The sequence below is a fragment of the Dendropsophus ebraccatus genome, chromosome 1 (genome assembly GCF_027789765.1).
Source record: "Dendropsophus ebraccatus isolate aDenEbr1 chromosome 1, aDenEbr1.pat, whole genome shotgun sequence".
In the NCBI taxonomy this organism is placed as follows: Eukaryota; Metazoa; Chordata; class Amphibia; order Anura; family Hylidae; genus Dendropsophus; species Dendropsophus ebraccatus.
The window spans coordinates 26,919,197-26,943,107 of record NC_091454.1 but is presented as its reverse complement, the minus strand read 5'-3'; the positions used below and the strand labels follow the sequence as shown (position 1 = coordinate 26,943,107).

Sequence of the window (23,911 nt, the reverse complement as noted above, 5' to 3'; positions counted from 1 at the left end):
CTAGCTTCTGTCCCGATTCTGATTGGTTCCCTTTAATGTTTTTAGGTCCCTAATACAGTGCTGAATAATATTACAATATGTCTTCATAGCAGTTGGTTCTATACTTTTTTTTTACAGAGCTCCAAAACCTTTGTATAGGGTTGTAAGCTGAAATTTAGTTTTTCAGTAGCTGAATAACATCTTATGAATGGCAATTTTATATTCTAATGAGTCTAAAGGAAGCAGTGTGCAGTAACTATTAAACTCCATCTAGTGCTGATGACTGGAGGTGGTCGAAACTTTAGTATTCATCTGGAATAAAGATGCTGCAATTATCTGTATGAGCTTTATTTGCAACTATTTGATGGCTTTAGGTCACTCTTGCCAATTTTTATGGTTCTAAATATTCTCTTTTTAGTTTTCAAAGACAGTATAATCATTACAAACCAACACTATAATTAAAGCATGTGAGTATGGAGGTCACAGCCTCCAAAGCAATCAATGATGAAAAGCATAAAGCATAATCCTTCTAAAACCTAGCTTTTCTCAAAGGTGCCAAATAAGTCAAGCCTAAAAGAAACAACAAACATAGAGAGGTGGAGGGGAAAAGGAGGAGAGTCCCCTGCCGCCAAGTACTGCAAGGAAAAGACATTGGGCATTCATGTCGGATAGGAACTCTAGAGACAAGGTTGACAGTATCTAGGAAGTGTGCCAGTAGCCACCATGGAGGCCAAAGCTGGACAAGAGCAAAACTGTAACCAGGAGAACCAAATGTGGTGCCCTGCTGTAAGGCTCGACCGGTCAGATGGTGAAGAGTGACGCCACCCCTGTGATGGTTGGTCAGGGGATAGCTCAGCCAGATGTTAGGTTGTCGTGACGCCAGAGTCGGTTGGGCACACAGGTATGGTGGCAAACCTGCTTTTATTTTAGAGAGGCTGGCTATACCCTTTCCCCTGTGACCTGCCAGGTTGTGAGAGGGTCCCTTGGGCGCTTATCAGGGTGGTCTGGAGTGGAGTTGTGACCCACACGAACTATTGGTACTGCCACTCACAGAAAAGAGAGATAACCCAAGGAAGGTGTTGTTACTGTGTAGGTGCTTGGATAGAAATCACTGAGTCCAGTTAAAATAAATAAACTCTTCTTTACTGCAGGAATACTTGATACAGTAGTATACAATAGACTTGTGCTGAGAGCTTGAGAGGTAGAATAGCTGTGCTGACTTGGTTGCGTGTGGAGAAGTAAAGAAAGTTAAGAGGAGTAGAGAGGAGGATGTCGAGAGAGTCCCAAACCAATGTAGTACTGTGCACTGCCGGAACTTTAGAAGTAGAATAAGTAAAATACTTGAAAGTAGTAGACTCTTTTGGTTTTTGCACCACCTATCGCCAACCTGTGTCGGGCAACCCGTCTTAGAGGGTGGCACAAGCCCCAGACCTTGTTACCTGAGTTGTGCAGAGTGGTCAGAGTATTCTGGTTACACCCATGCTGCGATATAGAGTACGTAGGCTTCTAGCAACTTTGCTCTATCCGGATCCCTTCTGGCTTGCATCCTTTCTGCTCAGCAATGTGACTAAGGCTCACTAACACTTCCTCTCCCGATGTGACTACCTCCTACAGGGTATGTAATACCTGCTGTGAGTGGGTGAGAAGAGCTCTCATTGGTGCACAAGGCAGAAACAACAATAACCCCTTGAGTACTACAGCTGTGCAACACCTAGGTACAAGATATACATACTAGCGATACCTAGCGGCAAAACTTAAGTACGACTACATCATCACTTACACTTAGAGTACAGGCTTTTGCGAAGAGTGTATCTAGTAGCAACACCCGTGGTGGGACACAACACAAACCGAGTTCCTCTAGACACCTTACATGTTTCAGGGCATCTACTCAGGCCAAGAGGGTAGGAGGCTCATGAGATCTTAATGTCCTGGGAATGACCTGACCTCATGGCCTTGATAAAATGGGGGCCTTTTCTCTAAGCTTGGACATGGATCCAGATAAAACCAAGAGGCGTCCCCTAGCACCACTGTATTTCATAGTCTATATAATTTGCTCAAATCTTTCTTTAGAGCATTTACCATAGAGTCTAATCGCTGGCCCTATGCTCTATAACAAAGAGATAATATGGACCGAAACTTTGGAGGAGAGGCCAAAGTCGTCAATTTGGTGTTGATGGACAAGAAAGAAGCAAATGCAGCAATGTAGTACTGGAGTTGAAGTAATTGTAGCCAAATTGGGTTTGTAGGACTAAGTGGGAGCGGTATGGACTCCCGCGGTCTGACAGAGTTACTATAATTTACATTTTATTTACAGGACTCAATTATAGATGAACTCTACGCCAGTTATCAGATGGCATATGTTTTATTTCCAAAGTGGAGAGAAAGTTGTAGTTGCCAAATGTATTACAAGTGTACCTCTTAATACATTGGCACATCTTATACTAGATTAGTTTGACCTATGAACAGCGTATTCAACTATTCCCTTTCTATGTTCTCAGGGAACTTTCATCTCTATATCAAAACGTCTCTAGGAGAAGCAATTTCTGTATATATGAAACTATTCAGCACAGGGGTTTAAAACTAATACAAAATAGTGGTCAAAGATGGACTTACACTTTGGGGCTATGTTCACACTGCGTATGATTCCGTCCGTAGATCGTACACCGCCGTACATGTGCGGCTGAAACTACGGGCGTGGGAAAAATAGACATGCGGCCGGATGCGTACGAACCGCGAACATACGCCCCTAGTAGAGTTATGCTTCCCTAGCTTGTTTCGAAGCGATCTGAAACAGGTCATTTACTTGGAAATCTTCGCCCAGCCCAATAAAACACACAGAACCTTTTGGATCGAAAAATCAAGTTTAGTTTGGCTGAAATAAGTACTCCGTACGGGACCCCATGGAAATCCATGGCCGTGAGTTTCAACATTTCCGTCCTCAAACAATGGTCTTGTTTATTTTTCACGGCGCCGTATACGATCCGCCCGTAAGCTCATACGTAGTGTGCATTGTGCGGGCGTATATCGTATTCTTTTTTAAGCGAACGCATCAACCTCAAAACTACGTGTGTATATTCGCGGTTCGCACTACGGACGGAATCATACGCAGTGTGAACATAGCCTAAGACTGGGATTAAAGTGTTACTCCAGGGAATTTTTGGTGTTAGTAAGTTATAAAGATTTATACATTACTTATTCCCATACTTAACAGCTGTTGTATGTTCAGGAAGTGGCATATTCTTTCCAGTCTCACACAGTGTTCTCTGCTGCCACCTCTGTCCATGTCAGGAACTGTGCAGAACAGTAGCAAATCTCTATAGAAAACCTCTCTGACTCTGCACAGTTCCTGTCAGGTACAGAGGTGGCAGCAGAGAGTACTGTGTCAGACTGGACAGAATACAACACTTCCTGCAGTACATACAGCAGCAGATAAGTAATGGAGGACTGGAGATTTTTAAATATAAATAATTTACAAATCTGAATAAATCTTATTTTAAAACATTTTTTTTCTATGGTGTACCCCTTTAATGTATACCATGAAAGTGTGATTGTTGGTGTCCCACCTCAAGAACCCCCACCAATCAGGGTTCAGAGCAGCTTCCTTGCAGATGGTCATTTTGGTGTTGCAGCTATGCTCCTTTCACTTAAAGGGAATGTATAACCTAAAGTTTTCTCATTGCCCTAAGTACAGTATTTTATATCTTTGGTGTGTGGCACTGAGACAAACTAGTGAATTCAGTTAGATACACTGACTGAGCAGCGATTTGTCTGTGAATGAGAATCTGAAAAGCTGGCAATTATAGTTAGGTGTGAACCTGTCCAGAGCACTGTAAATTTACACCTGGTTCCTGTCACATTGACATATCTCTCCTAGAATTACTTCTAAATTGATGTTCATCACATAAAGATTGAGCCTTGTGAGGAAACAAGATTACAGCATGCCAGATAGATAGATACATATGAGATAGATAGATAGATAGATAGATAGATAGATAGATAGATAGATACATATGAGATAGATAGATAGATAGATAGATAGATAGATAGATAGATAGATAGATAGATAGATAGGAGATAGATAGATAGATGATAGATAGATAGATAGATACATATGAGATAGATAGATAGATAGATAGATAGATAGATAGATAATAGATAGACGTAAAAGATGTAAAATGTGAATTGATTTGTTATATATTCTTATATTTATACATAACCAACACCCTTAGAATTTTTTTGTGCATTTTGTCTGTACAATATTCAATTTGTTGGATGAATGTTTGCAGTATTAGGCTATGTGCACACTGCGAATGAGACCGGCGTTCCGTGACCCACCCAGTCTCTGCCCGGATGATCGTTCCGGCCGCAGGGTTCTTATACATCATGCATCAGAGCCTCCCACAATCCCACAACAGAGCCTCCCGATGGCAACAGCGGCCGTACTTTTACGTAGTGTGAACATAGCCTTAAAGGGGTACTCCAGCAAATAAAAATGTTCTAATCAACTGGTGCCTGAAAGTGCCAGAGATTTGTAATTTACTTCTATTAAAAAATCTCCAGTATGCAGTACTTATCAGCTGCTGTATGTCCTGCAGGAAGTGGTGTATTCTTTCCGGTCTGGAAAGCAGGAGAGGTTTTCTATAGGGATTTGCTACTGCTCTGGACAGTTCCTGACATGGACAGAGGTGGCAGCAGAGAGCACTGTGTCAGACTGGAAAAAATACACAATGTCCTGCAGAACATACAACAGCGGATAAGCGCTGGAGGACTGGAGATTTTTTTAATAGAAGTAATTACAAATCTCTGGCCCTTTCTGACACCAGTTGACACCAGGCTACATTTACACTCAGAGAGAGAATTGCAAGGTTAAGTTTAGGAACATTTAAGTGGTCTGCCTCTAGTAGACTGCTCTGCAACCACCAAGCCTATTGAACCACCAAGAGTTATGAGCAGTCAACAATCCTATCTGCGCTACATGGCATTTACTGTAATCATCAAGGTTATGTGTCCCTTCTTAGGAAACTGCAACCATTTACCGTATTGTGCCACTCTGTGTATTGGAAATGGTTAACTCCTTGACCACCCAGAGGACTCTGTAACATACAGTGACTCTTGTGATATTTTCTCTGATTATAGACATTTTCTTTCTTTTTCTTATGTTTTTTCCCAAGCCATCTCCACAACTTCTTCCAGCTTTTTCTTACTCGTGGGATTTGCCGTCCAGATCCCTTTATCTCCATACTTTTGCAGCAGATCCTCACTCTGTATATCAAAATAATCTTTTTATAGTGCCACACGCTGCTCCCAGACTAGACTACACCGTGCCCCCCATGAATACATTAATCCTACACACTGTGCCCCCACAATACTATAACACATTGTGCTCATGATACTCACGTGTCCTAGTTTCCGCACTGACATGAAGGGATGACGAATTAGCCAGACCTGGATTCCCCAGAGGGATAATGTAATCCTTCCAGGGGCCAGAGCGAGCCACATTAGGATCCTGCTTCTCTCTGGTTACGAGAACCTGTGACCACCAATACATAGGTAGAAAGTATACACTCAAAACTCTCTCAGATAAAATCATAGATTTACATGAAGCAAATGTATCAATTAGTGATGAGCAAACTGCAAACATCCCGATGTTAAGTTCGGATCACAAACATGAACATTAAAAAAAAAATATCGGGATTGGTTCGTGTTTGCCGAACATTCACAGACATTACAGTGTAAAATACATAATAGCAAAGCAATTACGTAGCATTAGCGTATATTTTATTTGCTTGTGCGGATATTCGCAATGCCTTATATACTACAGTGTATATTCATTACACTTCGCAATCACTGGCACACAGCAGAGCCAGACAGAAAGATTCATGAAAAAAAAAAAAAAAAAATATATATATATATATATATATATATATATATATATATATATATATATATGAATTAGCCCTAAAAAGGACTGTTGAGTTCTTACATTTTCTTCACAGAGGACGCCTGGTCACTACAAGGTTAAGAAATGAATCCTTATAGTGCTAAAATGCTGGATTCTGTCACCCTCCCTACACTGACAATTTCACAACGTTCTAAGCCCTACTCAGTCAGCTCTCCCTCCCTACACTGACAATTTTACAATGTTCTATGCACTACTTGGTCAGCTCTCCCTCCCAACTCTGACTAACTACCACTGTGAATATTGCTGCCTAACTAAATTCAGATGCTGTCCCTGCTCCTTTCACTCTCCCTACTGAACGGCACAAGAATCAGGAAAGACTGTGAGAAAATTCGGCATCGCTCAGCATTGCTTTTTTTTAGCATGTACGTAACGCATACGTAATGACGCTAATCGTACAGCCAGTCACAGTAATGCCAGTAGTGAACATGGCTACTACATTACCTGATGTGCCCTTCCTTCCCCACACGTTCATTGGCTCTTTCAAATTGGTGGGGGTAACGTACACAATTGCTACATTCGCATGTTCGAAACATGTTGTAACAGCGTAAAGAAAATGATGATCATGCGGCACTCGTCTCTTATCTTCGTGCAAATTCTTTATTCAAACATGGAAACAAACATATAACCTCAAGTGCTGTAGAGGTTACATAGCAGGTTCAGGTGTGCTCTACTAGAATGATCGTTATAACCATTCTGATCATCTAACAAATTATTCGTGAACTCCGAACATTCGCCAACAATTGATCGCCAACAATTAGCGCCATGTTCGTACGAACATTTCCGAACATGTTCGCTCATCACTAGTATCAATACTAAAAAGTGTAAAACATAAATTCAGCTACGTTGGTTCTTTTCCTTTCGGCAGGTGTGGAATTAATAAGGACTTGTGTAAAGACCCTTTTTTATTACCTTCCATAATTAAAGATCTCAGTGATAGCACTAGTTAAACAATGGCACTCTGAGCCGGATAATGGCCTAGTTACTCCTGTCATTGAAAGTGACCTGCAGTTACAGGGAATGTAAAGCTATAAGGTATAAAAGCAAAACAAAATCAGTAGAGAAAAGCAGATGCATTTTTGTAAACTAGAACATCCTCTAGTTATAGAAGTCCATACAGTAACATAGGATGTCAGATCAGCACTCATTTGCTCTTCATTCCCTGCTCGCTGCTGGCTCTATTACACACACGGAAAGCGAGCAGGTAAGAGCGGGGGAGCTGCGGAGAGCTGCAGGGGGGGAGCTACCCAGGCCATCTGTAGTTCAGGTAGCCCATGGGAGTTAGCTGCGGTCTGTTAGCTGCCGCCACTTCTGTTGCGCGAGGCGAGGGCCAACAGACCAGAGTTATCATTAAAAAATCTTTCAACGTGTTGAAAGACAAGGATCAGCCGACATTGTGCATGTCAGCTGATCGGGGCCTCTTGTCACAGTGCAGTAAGATAGCAGCAGGATTATTGTAGATAGATAATTGATAGAAGATAAATACATAGATATGTGGTACTACAACCCATCACCTGCTAAACTGTTCCTTGTGACTCTATAGTGGTTGGCCGGTGGTGTACAGTTCAGCCGGTGAGGATGTAGTCTTGACGCCAGTGCTGGTTCGTAGTGATGAGCGAATAGTGAAATATTTGAATATTCGATATTCGTACGAATATCTCCCGAATATTCGAATATTCGATCGAATATTCGATCCCATTAAAGTCAATGGGAACAAGTATTCGATTATTGAAAAACATCTATTTGACCACTTGGAGGTAAAAACCGGAAGCTGGGGGATTTGAACGCTTATCAAATATTTATCAAATATTCGGCGAACTATTTGATAATATTCGATAGATCAAATACCTTACTATTCGATCGAATATCTATTCGATCGAACAGTATTCGCTCATCACTACTGGTTTAGCACATAGGTGTGATGGTGTAACTGCGTTTAGTTTTTGTGGCTGGCTATATTGATCCCCAATGGTGGGTGACCTGCCGGTCTGTGATGGGTCCCTTGGGCTCTTATCACAGTGATGCAGAGGGGAGAGATGACCCACCCGGACTGTCGGTACTGCCACCCACAGAAAGGGGGAAAACGGTGTATATGGGTGCTGGTGCAATTATCACTCCTAGTAAAATAAATAAAATGATCTTTACTGACAAGTCTGTTGCAATACAGGACAATAAGGTAACGAGTAGCTTCTGAGGTACAGACTTGAGTTCACTGCATCTGTGCGGAGAGATGTAGACGTGCTGAGGTAGAATAGGAGAGTTCACAGGAGTGGAGAGGAGTTTATCAGGAGAGCCCCAACCCAGTTTAGTAATGTACTCTGCCAGAACTTGTGAGAAGAAGAGAGTGTCGCTAAACCACCTTCTGCCCTGCAGTGTTGGGTTACCCTTCCTATGAGGATGACACAAGCCTCAGTCTTGGTTACCTGAGTGTAGCTAAGTGTCCGAGCGTGTCCCGGTGTCACCTGCGCTGCAAGATAGAGTACGTAGGCCTTGGATGCGGCTGCTTTGCTCTATCCGGGTCAGTTCCTCTGTCTAGGATACCGCCCTGCACTGTTAAGAAAGGTTCTCGGCATGGGTTGGGGTGTTCTCTGACTTGACCTCCTTAAGTGCCTTGCACTGCATAGTGGCTGTAGGTGTTGCTGTTAGGAAAAGAGTCTCTGTGTTCTCCATACATAGTCCAATATCGCCACTAGACTAAACACTAGACTGGACTCTTGTCCCTGACAGGGGACCTGACATAAGCCAGAGCCCAGCTTAACTACAGTAGGGACTGTTTTGTCTTGTTCCCTCTCTGTACAGGAACCTGACTAAGACTGACTAACTTCCACTTCCTCCTACCAGTGCAAAACTGGTCTAAGTGAATTTCCCTGGGGTTGGTGGGTATTTGTGTGCAGAAATGATAGGATAGAGATAGGCTGAGAGAAAGAAGCATCTCCATTGGTCAGCACAGACCATGTGGTACAAAAACAACAGTAACCCATCATACACTACAGCTGTGCAATACTCAGACATATACAACACTGACATCTAGTGCTCAAACACTGAAAAAACTTCTTAAGACTTTATCACCACTTAAGCTTACGAGAAGAGCTATTTTGACAGGTGTGTGAAACATGAAAAGAAAAAGAACCACAGTGGTGGGACACCACAGATAGATAGATAGATAGATAGATAGATAGATAGATAGATAGATAGATCAATAAATCACCAATATTTTGAAATTTCAAGATGTGCTGTGGGAAATTCCTTCAATTTAGATAGATAGTTAGATAGATAGATAGATATGCACAAGAAAGGATAAGCGGCACTGCTTCTCAAACGCGGTGGGTGCCAGCGGTCCAAGTCCTGATGGGGAGCGATATAAGTAGTAGAAGATAGTCCACGGCACACCAGGTAACGGTGAAAAAAGTTTAGTGTTTAATCACAACAAATTCATGTTACAGCACTCCAGTGACGCGACATTTCTGCAGCCTCGCGCTGCCTTTTTCAAGCGTGAAATGTGAAACTCATACAGGTATTAAATACATCTTAGTGACAAGGTGATTGGTTACAAGAAATTACAAATTAAATACATCTGTGTTAGAAAGTGACGATGTCTGTGTTGTAAGGAGAGCACTGCCCACTCGTGGGCGTGTATACTCCAAGGCATGTGATCAATCATGTGAGCATCTCAATCCCACCCACTGTGTGTTGAAATATCTGTGCATCACAGTGTCCGTGCTTCATTAAAAGTCTCTATATACAAAGTCCACTTGGAAAAGGATGGCGCTTCTATATAGTCCTTTAGCAATAATAGGAAATATATATCCAAACGAATAGTAAAAGTTATATTTCATGCTATAGTCGGATCCGGTTTCAACATTCCACTCGGTGAAAATACTCAGTCAGCGCATGCGTAAAAAGCAAGGCCCCCGCTTCCTGTGTTGTCATGGCGACTGAGCTCTGTGTACGCCCGGAGGATCACTCAATTACAAAGCAGTGATCCTCCGGGCGTACACAGAGCTCAGTCGCCATGACAACACAGGACGCGGGGGGCCTTGCTTTTTACGCATGCGCTGACTGAGTATTTTCACCGAGTGGAATGTTGAAACCGGATCCGACTATATCATGAAATATAACTTTTACTATTCGTTTGGATATATATTTCCTATTATTGCTAAAGGACTATATAGAAGTGCCATCCTTTTCCAAGTGGACTTTGTATATAGAGACTTTTAATGGAGCACGGACACTGTGATGCACAGATATTTCAACACACAGTGGGTGGGATCGAGATGCTCACATGATTGATCACATGCCTTGGAGTATACACGCCCACGAGTGGGCAGTGCTCTCCTTACAACACAGACATCGTCACTTTCTAACACAGATGTATTTAATTTTTAATTTCTTGTAACCAATCACCTTGTCACTAAGATGTATTTAATACCTGTATGAGTTTCACATTTCACGCTTGAAAAAGGCAGCGCGAGGCTGCAGAAATGTCGCGTCACTGGAGTGCTGTAACATGAATTTGTTGTGATTAAACACTAAACTTTTTTCACCGTTACCTGGTGTGCCGTGGACTATCTTCTACTAGATAGATAGATAGATAACTTGTAGTAATTTAAGCAGCACAAAGGAAAAGCAAGTAAGTGCCAGTCGCAAGTTCCAACCAAGAACGTCACTTAAATATTTTGGTAATTCAACGGCACCCCGAATTAGATGCAGAAAAATTGTGTTCTTTATTCCATAATTTATAGTGCAGCACAGCACTTTTTGCTGTGCTGCACTATAAATTATGAAATAAAGTACACAATTTTTCTGCATCTAATTCGGGGTGCTGAATTACCAAAATAGATAGATAGTATAAAACTTTCCTTAATTCTTTATCCAAAACTGTGTTTAGAAATCTTCTACATATTTCCAGACAACACCTCCATTTGTTCCCCGCTGACTTTTCGCAGAAAATAAACCTTGGCTCTCTCGAGTATATAAGACTGCAGCAGAAAATAGTCATTAGTATTATTCTCGTTTTCTCATAAGCCGCGCCAGCTCCCTAGGTGTGACAGATTGCTTTCATTTCTGAATGTTCAACTCGGCCAGAATTTGTAGGTGTAATTTAGAAGGTAATTTGTACCGTGCCAGCTCCACTTAAACAGTAAGATCCCCTCTCATCTAACCTCTTCAAACTTGCCCTCTGTAGGATCAGAAAAACATGGCTGCTTTCTTTCCTAAAAAGTGCCACGAGCTGTGTCTGGTATTGCAGCTTTTTATTATCATTTTTATACAGTTATTGCATTTTTAGAATTATTTGGCTTATAATGTGGAAAAATAAAGTAGTAAAAAAAAGTAATTTTTCAAGTTTAGCTATTTTTTTCTGGAATCCCATGACAGGCATTATATGAGTTTGTGTGTATTATTACCAACCATATTCGATATTCGTATGAATATCTCCCGAATATTCGAATATTCGATTGAATATTCGATCCCATTAAAGTCTATGGGAACAATTATTCGATTATTGAGAAACATCTATTCGACCACTTGGAGGTAAAAACCGGAAGCTGGGGGATTTGAACGCTTATCGAATATTTATCGAATATTCGGCGAACTATTCGATAATATTCGATAGATCGAATACCTTACTATTCGATTGAATATCTATTTGATCAAACAGTATTCGCTCATCACTACCAACCATTGATTTTGATACGTAATTTAGGGCAACTGGGCTAAAGCATTGGGCTACAGCACCAATGGGGAGGGAAAGTTTGTGTGTAGGGGCAGTAATGGAGGAAATGGCAATGATTCTGTCTTCTTTTCTGGGTCCCCAGCAGTCACTAACCCCAGAGCATTCAGCTGCTGCATTTAAGCATGCTATCCTGTGGGTTTAAAGACTAGCTGCCCCCACTGAAATCCTCAGATGAGCAGACCCAGTCAAGAACATAGAAAAAAAATGTCAGAAACAGGGCAAAAGGCATGGGATCAACCAAGGCATGGCACTTTCACTCCTATGGTCCCATAGGAACTGTATGGTCTGCCTAGGTATGTATGTCCTTGGGTAGACCTGTTAGAGTTGGGGTTTTTTTTTGAACACTCATTGACAGTTGTTGGAATAGAATTAAGCTTTCTTTGTGTGAATGTAACACTGTATAACTGAAAGGAGGCTCTAACATCTTGTTGGGCATCTCTAGCCTGGATACAAGATGAGATATAGTTGGGCATTGAGGCATATATAGTGTGAGCTGTTAGCATTCCTGGTAACTGTTCATCACACCAGCAGCGGGCAGTGTGTCCTTCCAAAGCAAAGGCAGGATTGAAACGTTCACATTAAGGCGTTCATATTCAAACCCAATTGTCCCAGATCCTAGTTGCAAAATATGATACTTTTCCAGTCTATAGCAATCCTGGTTTTCCATTCTGCAAACAAAAATGACGATGTCTGGCTGTCTATGGCAAGACATGTAATAGGCATTGCAAATACCAAATTGCCATTTTGCTATGTACCTGGAAATGGTCTGGGTAGAGATGGGTGTATAAGGAAGGTGCCACCTGTGTCTGAATAGTAGACAAGGAAACGGTGGGAGCTACTTGTGATTGTTAGTGGATCAAATAATCCCCTGTATTGGTGATCTGGTCATCTGGAACCTGCGTACGTTAACATAACCACTGCTCCCAATCATCCTGCTTACTAAATTATTAGCTGAGTAAGGGTATGTGTACACTACGGAATCCGGGTGGATGAGCCGCCGAGGATCCCGCTGCTCGTCCTCGCTCGCACCCACGTGCATCTCTGCCAATGGAATAGACTCCATTCTATGCATAGGAGGATTCTGCCGTCTGCCCAAAGAATGAACCAGTCTATAGCACGGGTGGAGATGCGAGCGGGGATGAGCAGCTGGGAGTTCTCCGCGAGAATTTCTTAGTATGGACATACCCTGAGTGCATTCCTAGCAGTCAATGTTACACTACCAAAAAGTGGTCTCTGAGAGCCTTTTTATAAGGCAGAGGGGAGAGTGTTTAATTCAACCACACCTGTAATCATTTACAGGTCAATAAATTCATTTTTGTTTTTTATAATTGACAATTTAATAATCATCTTTTTATTTTTTTTGTAGGTAAAACCAATGTTTTTTCTTGGTACTAATGGGAACGCTTAAGCAAAGCAACATGACGGAAGAACTTGACTTGAGAGGATGGCATTCGAAGAGCACCGTTTCCCCCATCCAGTATTTCCATGGATCCAGTTTTATGGCGGACAGCACCAACCTTATTTCGGTTCAAGTCATCCTCATCACAGCATATTCTTTAATTATTCTACTTGGGCTTGTCGGCAACTCTCTCGTCATTTATATGATCGTAAAATACAAAAATATGAGGACAGTAACCAACTTTTTCATAGCCAACTTAGCTGTGGCAGATCTCATGGTGGACAGTCTTTGCCTGCCTTTTACTTTAGTCTACACACTGATGGATGAGTGGAAATTTGGATCAGTACTTTGCCACTTGTTCCCCTATGCACAAGCCATGAGTGTCAATGTCTCAACGCTGACCCTAGTTGTCATTGCTTTGGATAGATACTGGTGTATCGTATTTCACCTGAGCAGTCGGATTTCCAAGAAGTTTAGCTTCTTAATTGTCTCCGTCACATGGGTGGCAGCTTCCATTTTTGCTATTCCGTTAGCTATATTTCGAGAGTTTAGGTTTGAGGACTTACCAGCCTTGAAACTAAAAATTGCTGTTTGTGCCGAAAAGTGGCCCTCAAATAACAGCCGGGATGCAGCCATCTACAGCATTTCGATGCTTATTCTACAGTATGTCCTGCCTCTCGTTGTAATATGCTATGCTTATATCAGAATATGGATGAAACTGAGAAACCACATAAGTCCAACACCCAGAAGCGACACCCAACAACGACGAAAAAATACAACTAAGATGCTGGTGATGATGGTCGTTGTGTTTGCAGTTTGTTGGCTTCCTTTTCATGTCTTCCAGTTGGCCATTGACTTGGATTGGGTCCTTGTATTTCAAGAGTATAAGCTCCTTTATTCAATCTTTCACGTTATTGCCATGTGTTCTACCTTTGCCAACCCTCTCCTCTATGGGTGGATGAATAAGAATTACAGGAATGGATTTCTTTTGTTCTTTGGTTGCAAAAACAAACTGCAAAACAGCCAACCAGATGGCTCCCTCCGGGGCCATTCTTATACTTTCCGTGCAACCACTTATCATGGTAGTTTCCGGCATGCTGTAGAAAATGGACAACCTCCTGCCCATGTGTAATTAGCTTCTGGGCTATTCATAAAATTTCTTTCCGTAGCTATTTGGTTGTCATCGTACGTTATCCAATACATATATATAGTATCAGTTTTGAAACCCAGTGGAGAGTAAGACTCTATAGCAGACAGGAATCTATTGGACATATCTATAGATGACCTAGTTGTACGTACAACCAAGTAAATATGTTAATAGGGTGACCAAATAAGTACAATTTACAACTAAGGTATCTCCAATTTATTTTCAGGTTCAATTCATCAAATGATTGTAACCAAATATTACCAAGCAAAGACTACAGTATTATTTTATTTGAATTATTTGTGTATTTTACATCCAATGTACAGAAATTGTATATTTTCAAAGAACATTTAATAGAGAATTATCGGTTGCTTCGGTATGGTCTACAAGAGGTGGTTTATTTTATATTTTATCTATACATTGCTACTGTGTTTCAGTTATGTGTAAAAATTAAACATGTGGTCTCTAAAGTTGTTGACTTTGCTAATTCATCTTACATAAAGCTATATGACAACTATGGAAAACACACAACAATGGCGGCTAGTTTATACATGGCCATGGGCGACCCATGGTCTAGGACATAGGGAGTTTGAATATTGCAGTTATATCGGTAGGTGGTTTATCTTGAATTTTCACCCTAGTTCCTTCTTTTAGCATATCGCTCCCGAAGGCAGTGGCATAGCCATAAGAGGAAGTGAAAATAGTCTTTAGAGATGAGCGAACCGGGTTCGGGTTCGAGTCGATCCGAACCCGAACGTTCGGTATTTGATTAGCTGTGGCTGCTGAACTTGGATAAAGCTCTAAGGTTCTCTGGAAAACATGGATACAGCCAATTTTTCCACATAGCCTTAGGGCTTTATCCAACTTCAGCAGCCACCACTAATCAAATGCCGAAAGTTCGGGTTCGGATTGACTCGAGCATGCTCCAGGTTCGCTCATCTCTAATAGTCTTGATCAAGCAGGGTCAAGTATGAGAGGGGTACCGTATTTTACGGCGTATAAGGTGACTTCACACCCCGAAAAATCTTCTCAAAAGTCGGGGCTGTTTTATACGCTGGGTATGGTCGCCCCATATGGTGAGGGAACTCAAAAACGTCCGCATCCCCCACCATATATGGCGACCCCTGTAAAAAAACTAGCTGTTCAACTGACCTGTCACCCATTTTCGGCAGCAGCGTGTCCAGTCAGCATCTCCCATCACGTTCCAGGTCCAGGCATTGTGATGCGCACTGCCTGCGCTGGTGGTCCCCGAAGCTCTCCTGACAGCTGACAACTTCAGTTAACCCGTGCAGAAGCAATAGGAGCCAAATATAGGGGTGACTTGCATTCCTGCTGCCAAAGAAACCAGTTCCAAGAAAGAGTCATGCGGTCTTGTTATCCAATTCACACTTAAAAGCAAATAATAATAATAATAATAATAATAATAATAATAATAATAATAATAATAATCATCATCATCATCATCATAATAATAAATTTATTTGTATAGCGCCAACAGATTCTGCAGCATACAGTACAGAGGTACATAATACACAGTTAAATAATTAGAATAAATAAAAAATACATAAATACAAAGTATAAACAAGACCTGCTCGTTTGAGCTTACAGACTACAACTTGGGTTGACACCAGGCATAAGTGCTTCATTTGTCCATGGTCCAGCCATTGTACATAGTTAGAAATACAGGATGAGCCAGCAACAACGCCAATGTCTGATTGCAAGTAAACATATGGGGGAGATTTATGAAAGGGTGTAAATATACACCTGGTGTAAACTGCCCACAGCAACCAATCAAAGCTCAGCTCTCAGCTCTGGTAAAATATAAGAGGAGCTGTGATTGGTCACTGTGGGCAGTTTACACCAGGTGTATATTTACACCCTTTCATAAATCTCCCCCAAAGAGTGCAGGAACCGTCAGAGATAGAGCAAGGGAAACAACTGAAGGGGGAAACAAGTTTAGGGAACGTTATAAGCGAGTCTGAAGAGATGAGTCTTTAGGGCACGCTTGAAACTGTGAATATTGGGTATGAGTCTGATGTCTTTAGGTAGGGCGTTCCAGAGAACTGGTGCAGCACGAGAGAAGTCTTGGAGGTGGGAATGAGAGGTTCTGATTATGGAAGATGTTAAGGTTAGATCATTAGAAGAGTGTAGAGCACAGGAAGGATGATAGGTGGAGATGAGGGAGGAGATGTATGAAGGGGCAGAGTTGAGGGGCAGGGGAGAGCTTTATGGGTGAGGGTGAGGAGCTTGAAGTGGACTCTGGAATTAATGGGTAACCAGTGCAGTGACTGGCACAGAGGGGAGATGTCGGTATAGCGGCTGGAGAGGAAGATGAGCCTGGCTGCTACGTTAAGGATAGACTGGAGAGGGGAGAGCTTAGAGAGAGGAAGACCGATTAGTAGGGAGTTACAGTAGTCAAGACGGGAATGGATCAGGGCGACAGTCAGAGTCTGAGCGGTGTCAGTGGTGAGAAAGCAGTTGTACCGTTCATGTCTTTTATTGAGTACATCGAGTAAACCTCCACAGTGCAGAGATAGACAGTAAGAGAACCTTAAGAAGTCTTAATGACTTCCCCAAAAGCTAAATTGGCAAAATGTGTTTGAGTTAAGAGGATTAACTGATTTGTATTTACGCCATTATCTTTTTTTTTATCACTTAAGAAGATAAGATGTATGGGTTTCACAAATACTTTGCTCATTAAAGAGTTTCTGTCACTATCCCTGAGGGCAGCACATACAAGTAACGCTTAATCTAACTATGTATCACTTACATCTTGCAATTCAATCGTTATCTTGAAATCCTTGCTGATATCAAGGATCAAGTACAAGAAAATAATACTTTTCATTATGTGCTTGCACTAAGTAGTCCTTGATATTCATGAGGACACTCTCTCTGCCCACCAGCCCTGATATAGAAGCTCTTTGATATAATGTTTTAGGCAAATATCTGTAAACCACCCGTTCATGGGTGTGGGGAGACATAGCAGTATGGTGCTCATTATCCTGCATCTCAGGAAAACAGCTGCATTATAAGATGTAAGTTTAGCAGTGATTTAGGACCATTATACAGTTAAGCCCAAAGTCTCTTTATGTTTTAGTCAGAATTTCTCTATTGATTTGCCTGCTCCTCTGGGAATTCTCCTTTGGAAATTTTCAAATTTCCAAATTTTTAGAATTCCGCTTTATGGGTATGTTCACACTGAGTAAAACAGGCGGAATCCCTCTCTGCTGACAGTTCTGACAGTTTAATTCTTTAAGCAGAGAACGTAGGCACGCAAGACATCCAACTGACACACTGAGGCAGGCGGGATTCCGAGAGGAGTCCGTGGCAGGGGCACCACCTCAGAATTCTACCAGTGCAGGTTCTGTAAGGTGCAAGAAAGTGATCTGGCACTGAAGGGGAATGGGAGGGGTAAGTATACATTCTTTATTATGTTCCTTCCAATATGTCCGCTTCTCCTTTAAGGGCTGGTTGGTTTTCTGGCTTCCAACTTGCAGGATCAGGTGCCAAGTACCAGAACAAGGCCACACAGAGTCCAGTACCGAGATACCTACATTGTAACCTGCAGCGCTATGATGGGAAACCATAAAAGAGGTTCATGCTAAAGCGGTAAGTGCACACAAGGACTATATAGGGAGCGTAAGGGGCCTATTGTGTAAATGTTGAACAAGCAAACTTGAGTGCATTGGGAGATAAACTTATTGACTGGAGGCAGAGACACAAAAACGTAGGGAGCCTGGGAGTAGCTAAGCAGAACAGACAATATGCAGCTAGCGTAGGAAGATGGTGGGTTAGAGAGGTTGAAATAGTTACTGTGCAGCCAAGACCAGGTAAAGCCCCTGAAAGAGAGAGACCAGTAAAGGTGCTATTACACCAAGCAATTATCGGACGTGAGTGTAATAGGCTTGGTGTAAAAGGTAGAACGACTCCCAGCATGACTAGACTGCTGTTCTTGTGAAACTGTGGCTCCCTTAATGCCGCAGTTGTTGTTCAGAGGGGGGTCGGATAGTTGTTTGTATGGCTTAGGGGGGTAGGAATTGGTGTGTGTGTGTGGGGGGGTAGTCGAAGAAAAGTTTCGCACAGGGTGCCATCTACTCTAAGGCCAGCCCTGACCTGGATGATCTAAAGATATCCAGGCAGCCCCTCCTTTATCTTCCTGCGGACCCCCATTCTTACCTGCTCGTTGTCAGTGAGTGTAATAGCGCTGACAGCAAGTGGGGAACGAGAAGCAAGTGATCGCTGTCCTGACAAGTCGGCGCTCGCTTGCTCCTCATATAGGGCCTTGTAATAGGGCCTTAAGCTGGAAGAGAGCCTGAAAGTCTTTGGACTGGTTCAGTGTGGGGGCTGTTGGTGCAGCAGTTGGCAGAGTTGGCTGACCTTTAGCCTAGTGTGGGTCTTACCCATCTAAGATTAGCAGAGCAAGTGGACGGTAACAGTCCTAGTGTGATCCCTCCTCCTGCATGTGAAAATTAAAGAGCAGTGTTCCTGTTCCTACGTAACAATGGAAGTAAAAAGTTATTTCTACAACCACCAACCATTGTGTTCCTAAAGCTGTTGTTATTCAATTGATATAAGTTTAGTGAGTGGTCAGTATTCACATTCTTACAGAGAGGGATCTTGAAACTGGTTCCATAACTAAGCAACAAAAATGTCCAGATTATTTTTAAAGGGGTATTCCAGCCCTTTAAAATTTTTTATATATTGCTGCCCTTATAAGGGAAATAATAAAGAGCCTATTCTCACCTTAATCCCCCGTGGTCCTTGTGCGGCATCTCCAGGTCTTCTGCTGAATAGTCCTCCCGCCATTTCAGAGGTGGACCAGTGACCAATTACTGACTGAAGCGGGAAAAAGCAGCAGCCAGTGATTGGCTGAGCAGTCTGTCAGTGCTGAGTCCGTCTCTGAAGTAGCAGCATAAGCGTTTAGCAGGGAAGCCGATCAAGCAGCAGAAGGACCCCAGGGAAGTGTGGTGAGGTAAGAATAGTTATAGGTAAGAAAACTGAGTGCACTCACTGGTTAATGTGATGTTTGTATCTTTATTTCGCCTATAAAATCCATCTAGTTCGTGGTACAGGGGGCTAGAACGTTAGGTACCTGAGCAATGAGTATTGGGTTAAGTTTCACTATTGGAAGACTGTTTTTAGATGGCCACCTTGCTTTGGCCCATAGATGGCCTGTAGGGAAATCAGTCTTGTATAATGCATACAGAAGACAATGACAGCTCCATCTTATGGATATCTGTGAGCTAAAAATTAGAAATCAACAGACATACATTTTTGAGTCGGGACAGAGAAATACACAACAGGCCCATGACTGTGGCTAGGGGTGAGCGAATCGCCTATCTAAACAAAGCAAAGCACTTCATTTACTCGGCAAGCACCTGCCTTTCAACTCTGTTCCACTCCCTGCCACTCCTCCCAGGATGTCAGGAAAAGCTGGATCCAATCCTGGGAAACTTCTCCCAGTTTCGCAGGACTGGATCCAACTTTTCTTGACACCCAGGGTGGAGTGGCAGGGAGCGGAACAGAGTTGAAAGGCAGGCAGTTGATAACGCTTTGCTTCATTTAGACAGGCAATTTGCTCATCTCTAACTGTGAATCTATCTACAAAGTAGGGTTCTAAAAGAAATGGATTGAAGGGGTTATCCAGAGTGTAGAAATGGTCCTACCTCTTCTACTCTCTGGAGCTGCAGTTCCTCCCTCTGCTTGGTGGGAGCAATTGGTGGGCTATGATCAATAGCTGCCCAATGTTGCAGCAACATCAAGCAGCTATTGGACATTGAGTGTGGGTGTGGTTTCACATACAATGCCCGCAGTACCCGCAACAAGTTCCCAGCCCCTTTCTAATCTGTGGAAGTTATCGGCACAGAGAGGCAGAGGGAGGTAATGGTAACACCATCAACAGGACAAAATCCAACCAACAGATCCTGCCAGGACACTGCATCCATTAGTCTTGGCCGGTAGTGTAATTTAGTATAATTTAGCCTACACTTTCACTACTAATAATTTAACTCATTTAAATGATGATAAAATTCAGTTCAGGTAGTGAATCTTTTTTTATACAACACTGTCATAATGTTTGTACAGTACATACAATCATTTGGACTGAATGAAAGCATTAAGCCCAGTGTATTAACACACTCAGTACACCAAAGGCCTCTATAGATAAGCGGTGGAGCTGCACTATCTACAGAGAACACCTTTTTGCTTCCACACTGCGCTCAATTATCCATACGGCTACTACACGAGGGGGGGGGGGACGTGTGTAAAAGATTTATTTCTTAGGAAAAATTGCTTCTCTGCTTCATCGTATTGCTGTGAATGATTTGCCACCTTCTAAAGTGAAGCGAAAAAAAAAATTATGATAATAATTATTTTGCCTCATATGTAAGATATGTTCAAATATGCCTGAATATTTCTATATCTCACTCAGTATATTAAAACAGTATAATTTGCTATAGATATTACAAATAGATAGATAGATAGATAGATAGAGTAGTAATGGTCAGCGGCACACCAATGGCTTGAAAAACGTGATGGTTTATTCAAATCGAGCAAAACATTCAACAAGTGCAGCACAGCATAGCACGACGTTTCGGCGGGGTATCCACCATTTTCAAGTGACTTGAAAATGGTGGATACCCCGCCAAAACGTTGTGCTATGCTGTGCTGCACTTGTTGAATGTTTTGCTCGATTTGAATAAACCATCACGTTTTTCAAGCCATTGGTGTGCCGCTGACTATTACTACTCTATGGATCCAAGGTTCGTGGTCTGAACCAAGTCAGCTGGAACCCGCTTCGCTGGGACTCGTAGTGCCACTCACCTCCACTATTTATTAGATAGATAGATAGATCTGTGTAAAAATCACTAAGCAGCACTCCTCATTTTAGGTGAAGTGGGTGCCAGTAGAGGGGGGGGGGGAAGGGGGTGCACGGAATAAAAAAAAAGTCATTTTTTTTTTTTTGCATTGGAAGTGCTGTGGATTTTCATTAAACTGTAGATAGATAGATAGATAGAAGATAGATAGATAGATAGATAGATAGATAGATAGATAGATAGATAGATAGATACCGTAGATAGATATACACACACAGATATAGATACCATGATAATATTTTGATTGATTTCAGGACTCTTAAAAAGAACAATGGTGGTTAGAGTACCCTGCTGATACAGTAGGTACCTGTACCAGCAGAGACCCATATACCATCACTAGTCTTCTTTTTGTCCTCTGTGGTGCCAATTTTAAGTAATTAGAGCTAAAAAAAAAAAAAAAGCTAATTAGTCCAATTGGTGCATTGGAGACATTCCTCTGATCTTCAGTGCACGGTCCCACCCTCCCGCTGGCATAAGTAGCCGATAGAAGGGGACATACCAGTCAGCAGGTGGGGGGCACAGTGCACTAAAGATTAGAGGAATTCCCCCAATACACCAATGGGCTGATTAGCATATTTGTTTTTGCTATAATTCAAAAAAGGCACCACTGTACAAAAAGAAGACCAGCAATAGGATCTGGAGCTCTGCCAGTACAAGTACCTATCAGTAGGTTCATATGCTCGCTGATTTTCCCTTAAGGCCAGATTGACGCTCCACATCTGCATAAAACCAGGCCCTCATGCAGCAGCCACAGTGTGAGAATCCAGCCTAATTCTAAATAAATATTTCCACCAGGGGCATAGCTAGGATTCATGGGGGCCCATAGCAAAAAACTGTATGGGCAAACCCCCTTCCCACCAAGTAGGCAGATTCTGCTAAATAAGTTAGATCCGCCAGAGCACTGGGAGAGGGTGAAACCTCTTGTTGAGGCATAATGCTGCCTGCGGCCACAAGAGTGGCTGTCACAGCAGGGAGCCAATGGTTCCTCGCTGTATCAATCATGGCACATTTTTTAACTGTAAGCATATATACGTTTCAGGCCATGGGTCTCCTGAAAGCTATGAGCCCAGGGCAGCTGCCTAACTGGCCCCTCTTACAACGCGCCACTGGCCGGAAGGCCCCATAGCAGTTGCATGGTCTGCCTCCATGGTAGCTACGCCATTGATTTCTACCTAAACTAAAGTGCAATTTATCAGTTACTTTGAAAGTTGCCTGGCTTCAGAAACAAAGCTGTCATTATAGAGTCAATCAGACTTTATACAGGCTTCAGTGCACATTGATTGAAAGACACGGCTGCGATGGACCTTTCACTTCAGTGATCTGATGGAGTCAGATATTGCTTCAGGAATTGGCCACTACCATAATGTTTTACAACTACGAAAAGCAAGATCAGAAGACTCCCAGCTGTCAGTATCCACAATGCTGATGGACACGTCTTTGTTTCTGGAAATAACCAAGTTAGTAAGGTCTTATGAAATGTATCAGGACTGACAGATAAGTGTAAAATATGGTAATGACATGCGGTGAGATATCATGGGTATAAATATAAAAAAAAATATATGATGTTTCTAAAGGATCTCTAGCTCATGAATGTTCTACGATTTAGTTTACTATCTGTACTTTCCACCGAATAATCAGATGGATAGGAAGGGGTGTGAATATGGGGCAGAGGGGGCATGAACAGGGCATATGGGCAGGTTGTCTTCAAGAGAAAATCCCTTGTATCCCTATTAACAAATATATGAAGCAAACAACCAGTGTCGGACTGGCCCACCAGAGAACCGGAGGATCCTCCAATGGGCCCCCAGCTTTAGAACCTGCACATACACTGACTAACATGTCGTTTTTCACTGGTTCTTCATTGGTGGGCCCCCAGGATCATTTCCTCTGGTGGGCCCCAGATACACCAGTCCAACACTGCAAACAACAGTACAGATCTTGTCCCAGCGCTTACTGACACCACCAACATATTCTGCCTTTCTGCTATTGGGTCCGGGCCTCCTCCTATAGCCTTCTTTTTGCTTCTTTCCCTATGGCTACCTACCTGTCTAATATGTCCTCTACCTATCACTGCCTGGCAATACCTATTTAAACCAGCCCCATCCATTTACCTGTGCCTGAGGTGTGTTTTTTTTTTTTTATAGCAAAGGTGTTCTATCCCGTATCTGACCTGTGTCTGGGTACTTCACATAACTTCTAATTGACCTTTGTGTACTATGTTGACCCTTCTGTGCATGATCCGGACCACTGACCCTGAGCCTTTGCCATCTACCACAACTGCTGATAACGTGGCACCTGCCTAGGCTGGCGCTGAACCCATGTTGCCTGACACAACTCATCTGCCTTTAGCTGACTCTGTCAACCGACTTCTCTTACCTGCCCCAGACCCTTCTCTATGCCTGGCTCCAGAACCATCTGCCCACACCACCCACACAGGTAGCACTCTTGGGGAGCATCGTGGTAATAAGGGATGAAGACTCTATTCTTGAGTTTGACCTAAAGTCAAACCATTTGGGTAGCATGGCTAGTCCGTGTCTGTTGGGTCATTACAATAATGTGTGTCTACTCTACCCCAAACAGTGTGAGTGCAGAGGGCAAGAATCACAAGGCCTTTCCGGATAAGGGGGTATGATGGAAAAAACCAACAACAGTAGAGCACTATGATCTTTGATATCAGATTCACTCATCCTGTCTGCTTTATGTACATTACTGATTTAACTAAAAATGTCTGTAAACTTTTCAATAAAGATTATGGAAACAATTCTAAAAAAGAGCATAATGGATCACCTAAGAATCAGCAATTTGAGGGATTCAGACCAGC

The 23,911-nt window shown here is 42.4% G+C and overlaps 1 protein-coding gene across 1 annotated transcript in view; it reads left to right on the top strand.

The window, feature by feature from the left end:
• LOC138772978 (neuropeptide Y receptor type 2-like) overlaps positions 1–14,670 on the top strand; it is a 38,234-nt gene extending 23,564 nt beyond the window's left edge. Inside the window, exon 2 of the mRNA XM_069953827.1 lies at positions 13,039–14,670. Within this exon, the coding sequence (XP_069809928.1) occupies positions 13,067–14,203 (1,137 nt within the window). The 5' untranslated portion in view covers positions 13,039–13,066 and the 3' untranslated portion in view covers positions 14,204–14,670. The remainder of the gene's footprint in view (positions 1–13,038) is intronic.
• The last annotated feature ends 9,241 nt before the right edge of the window (positions 14,671–23,911 follow it).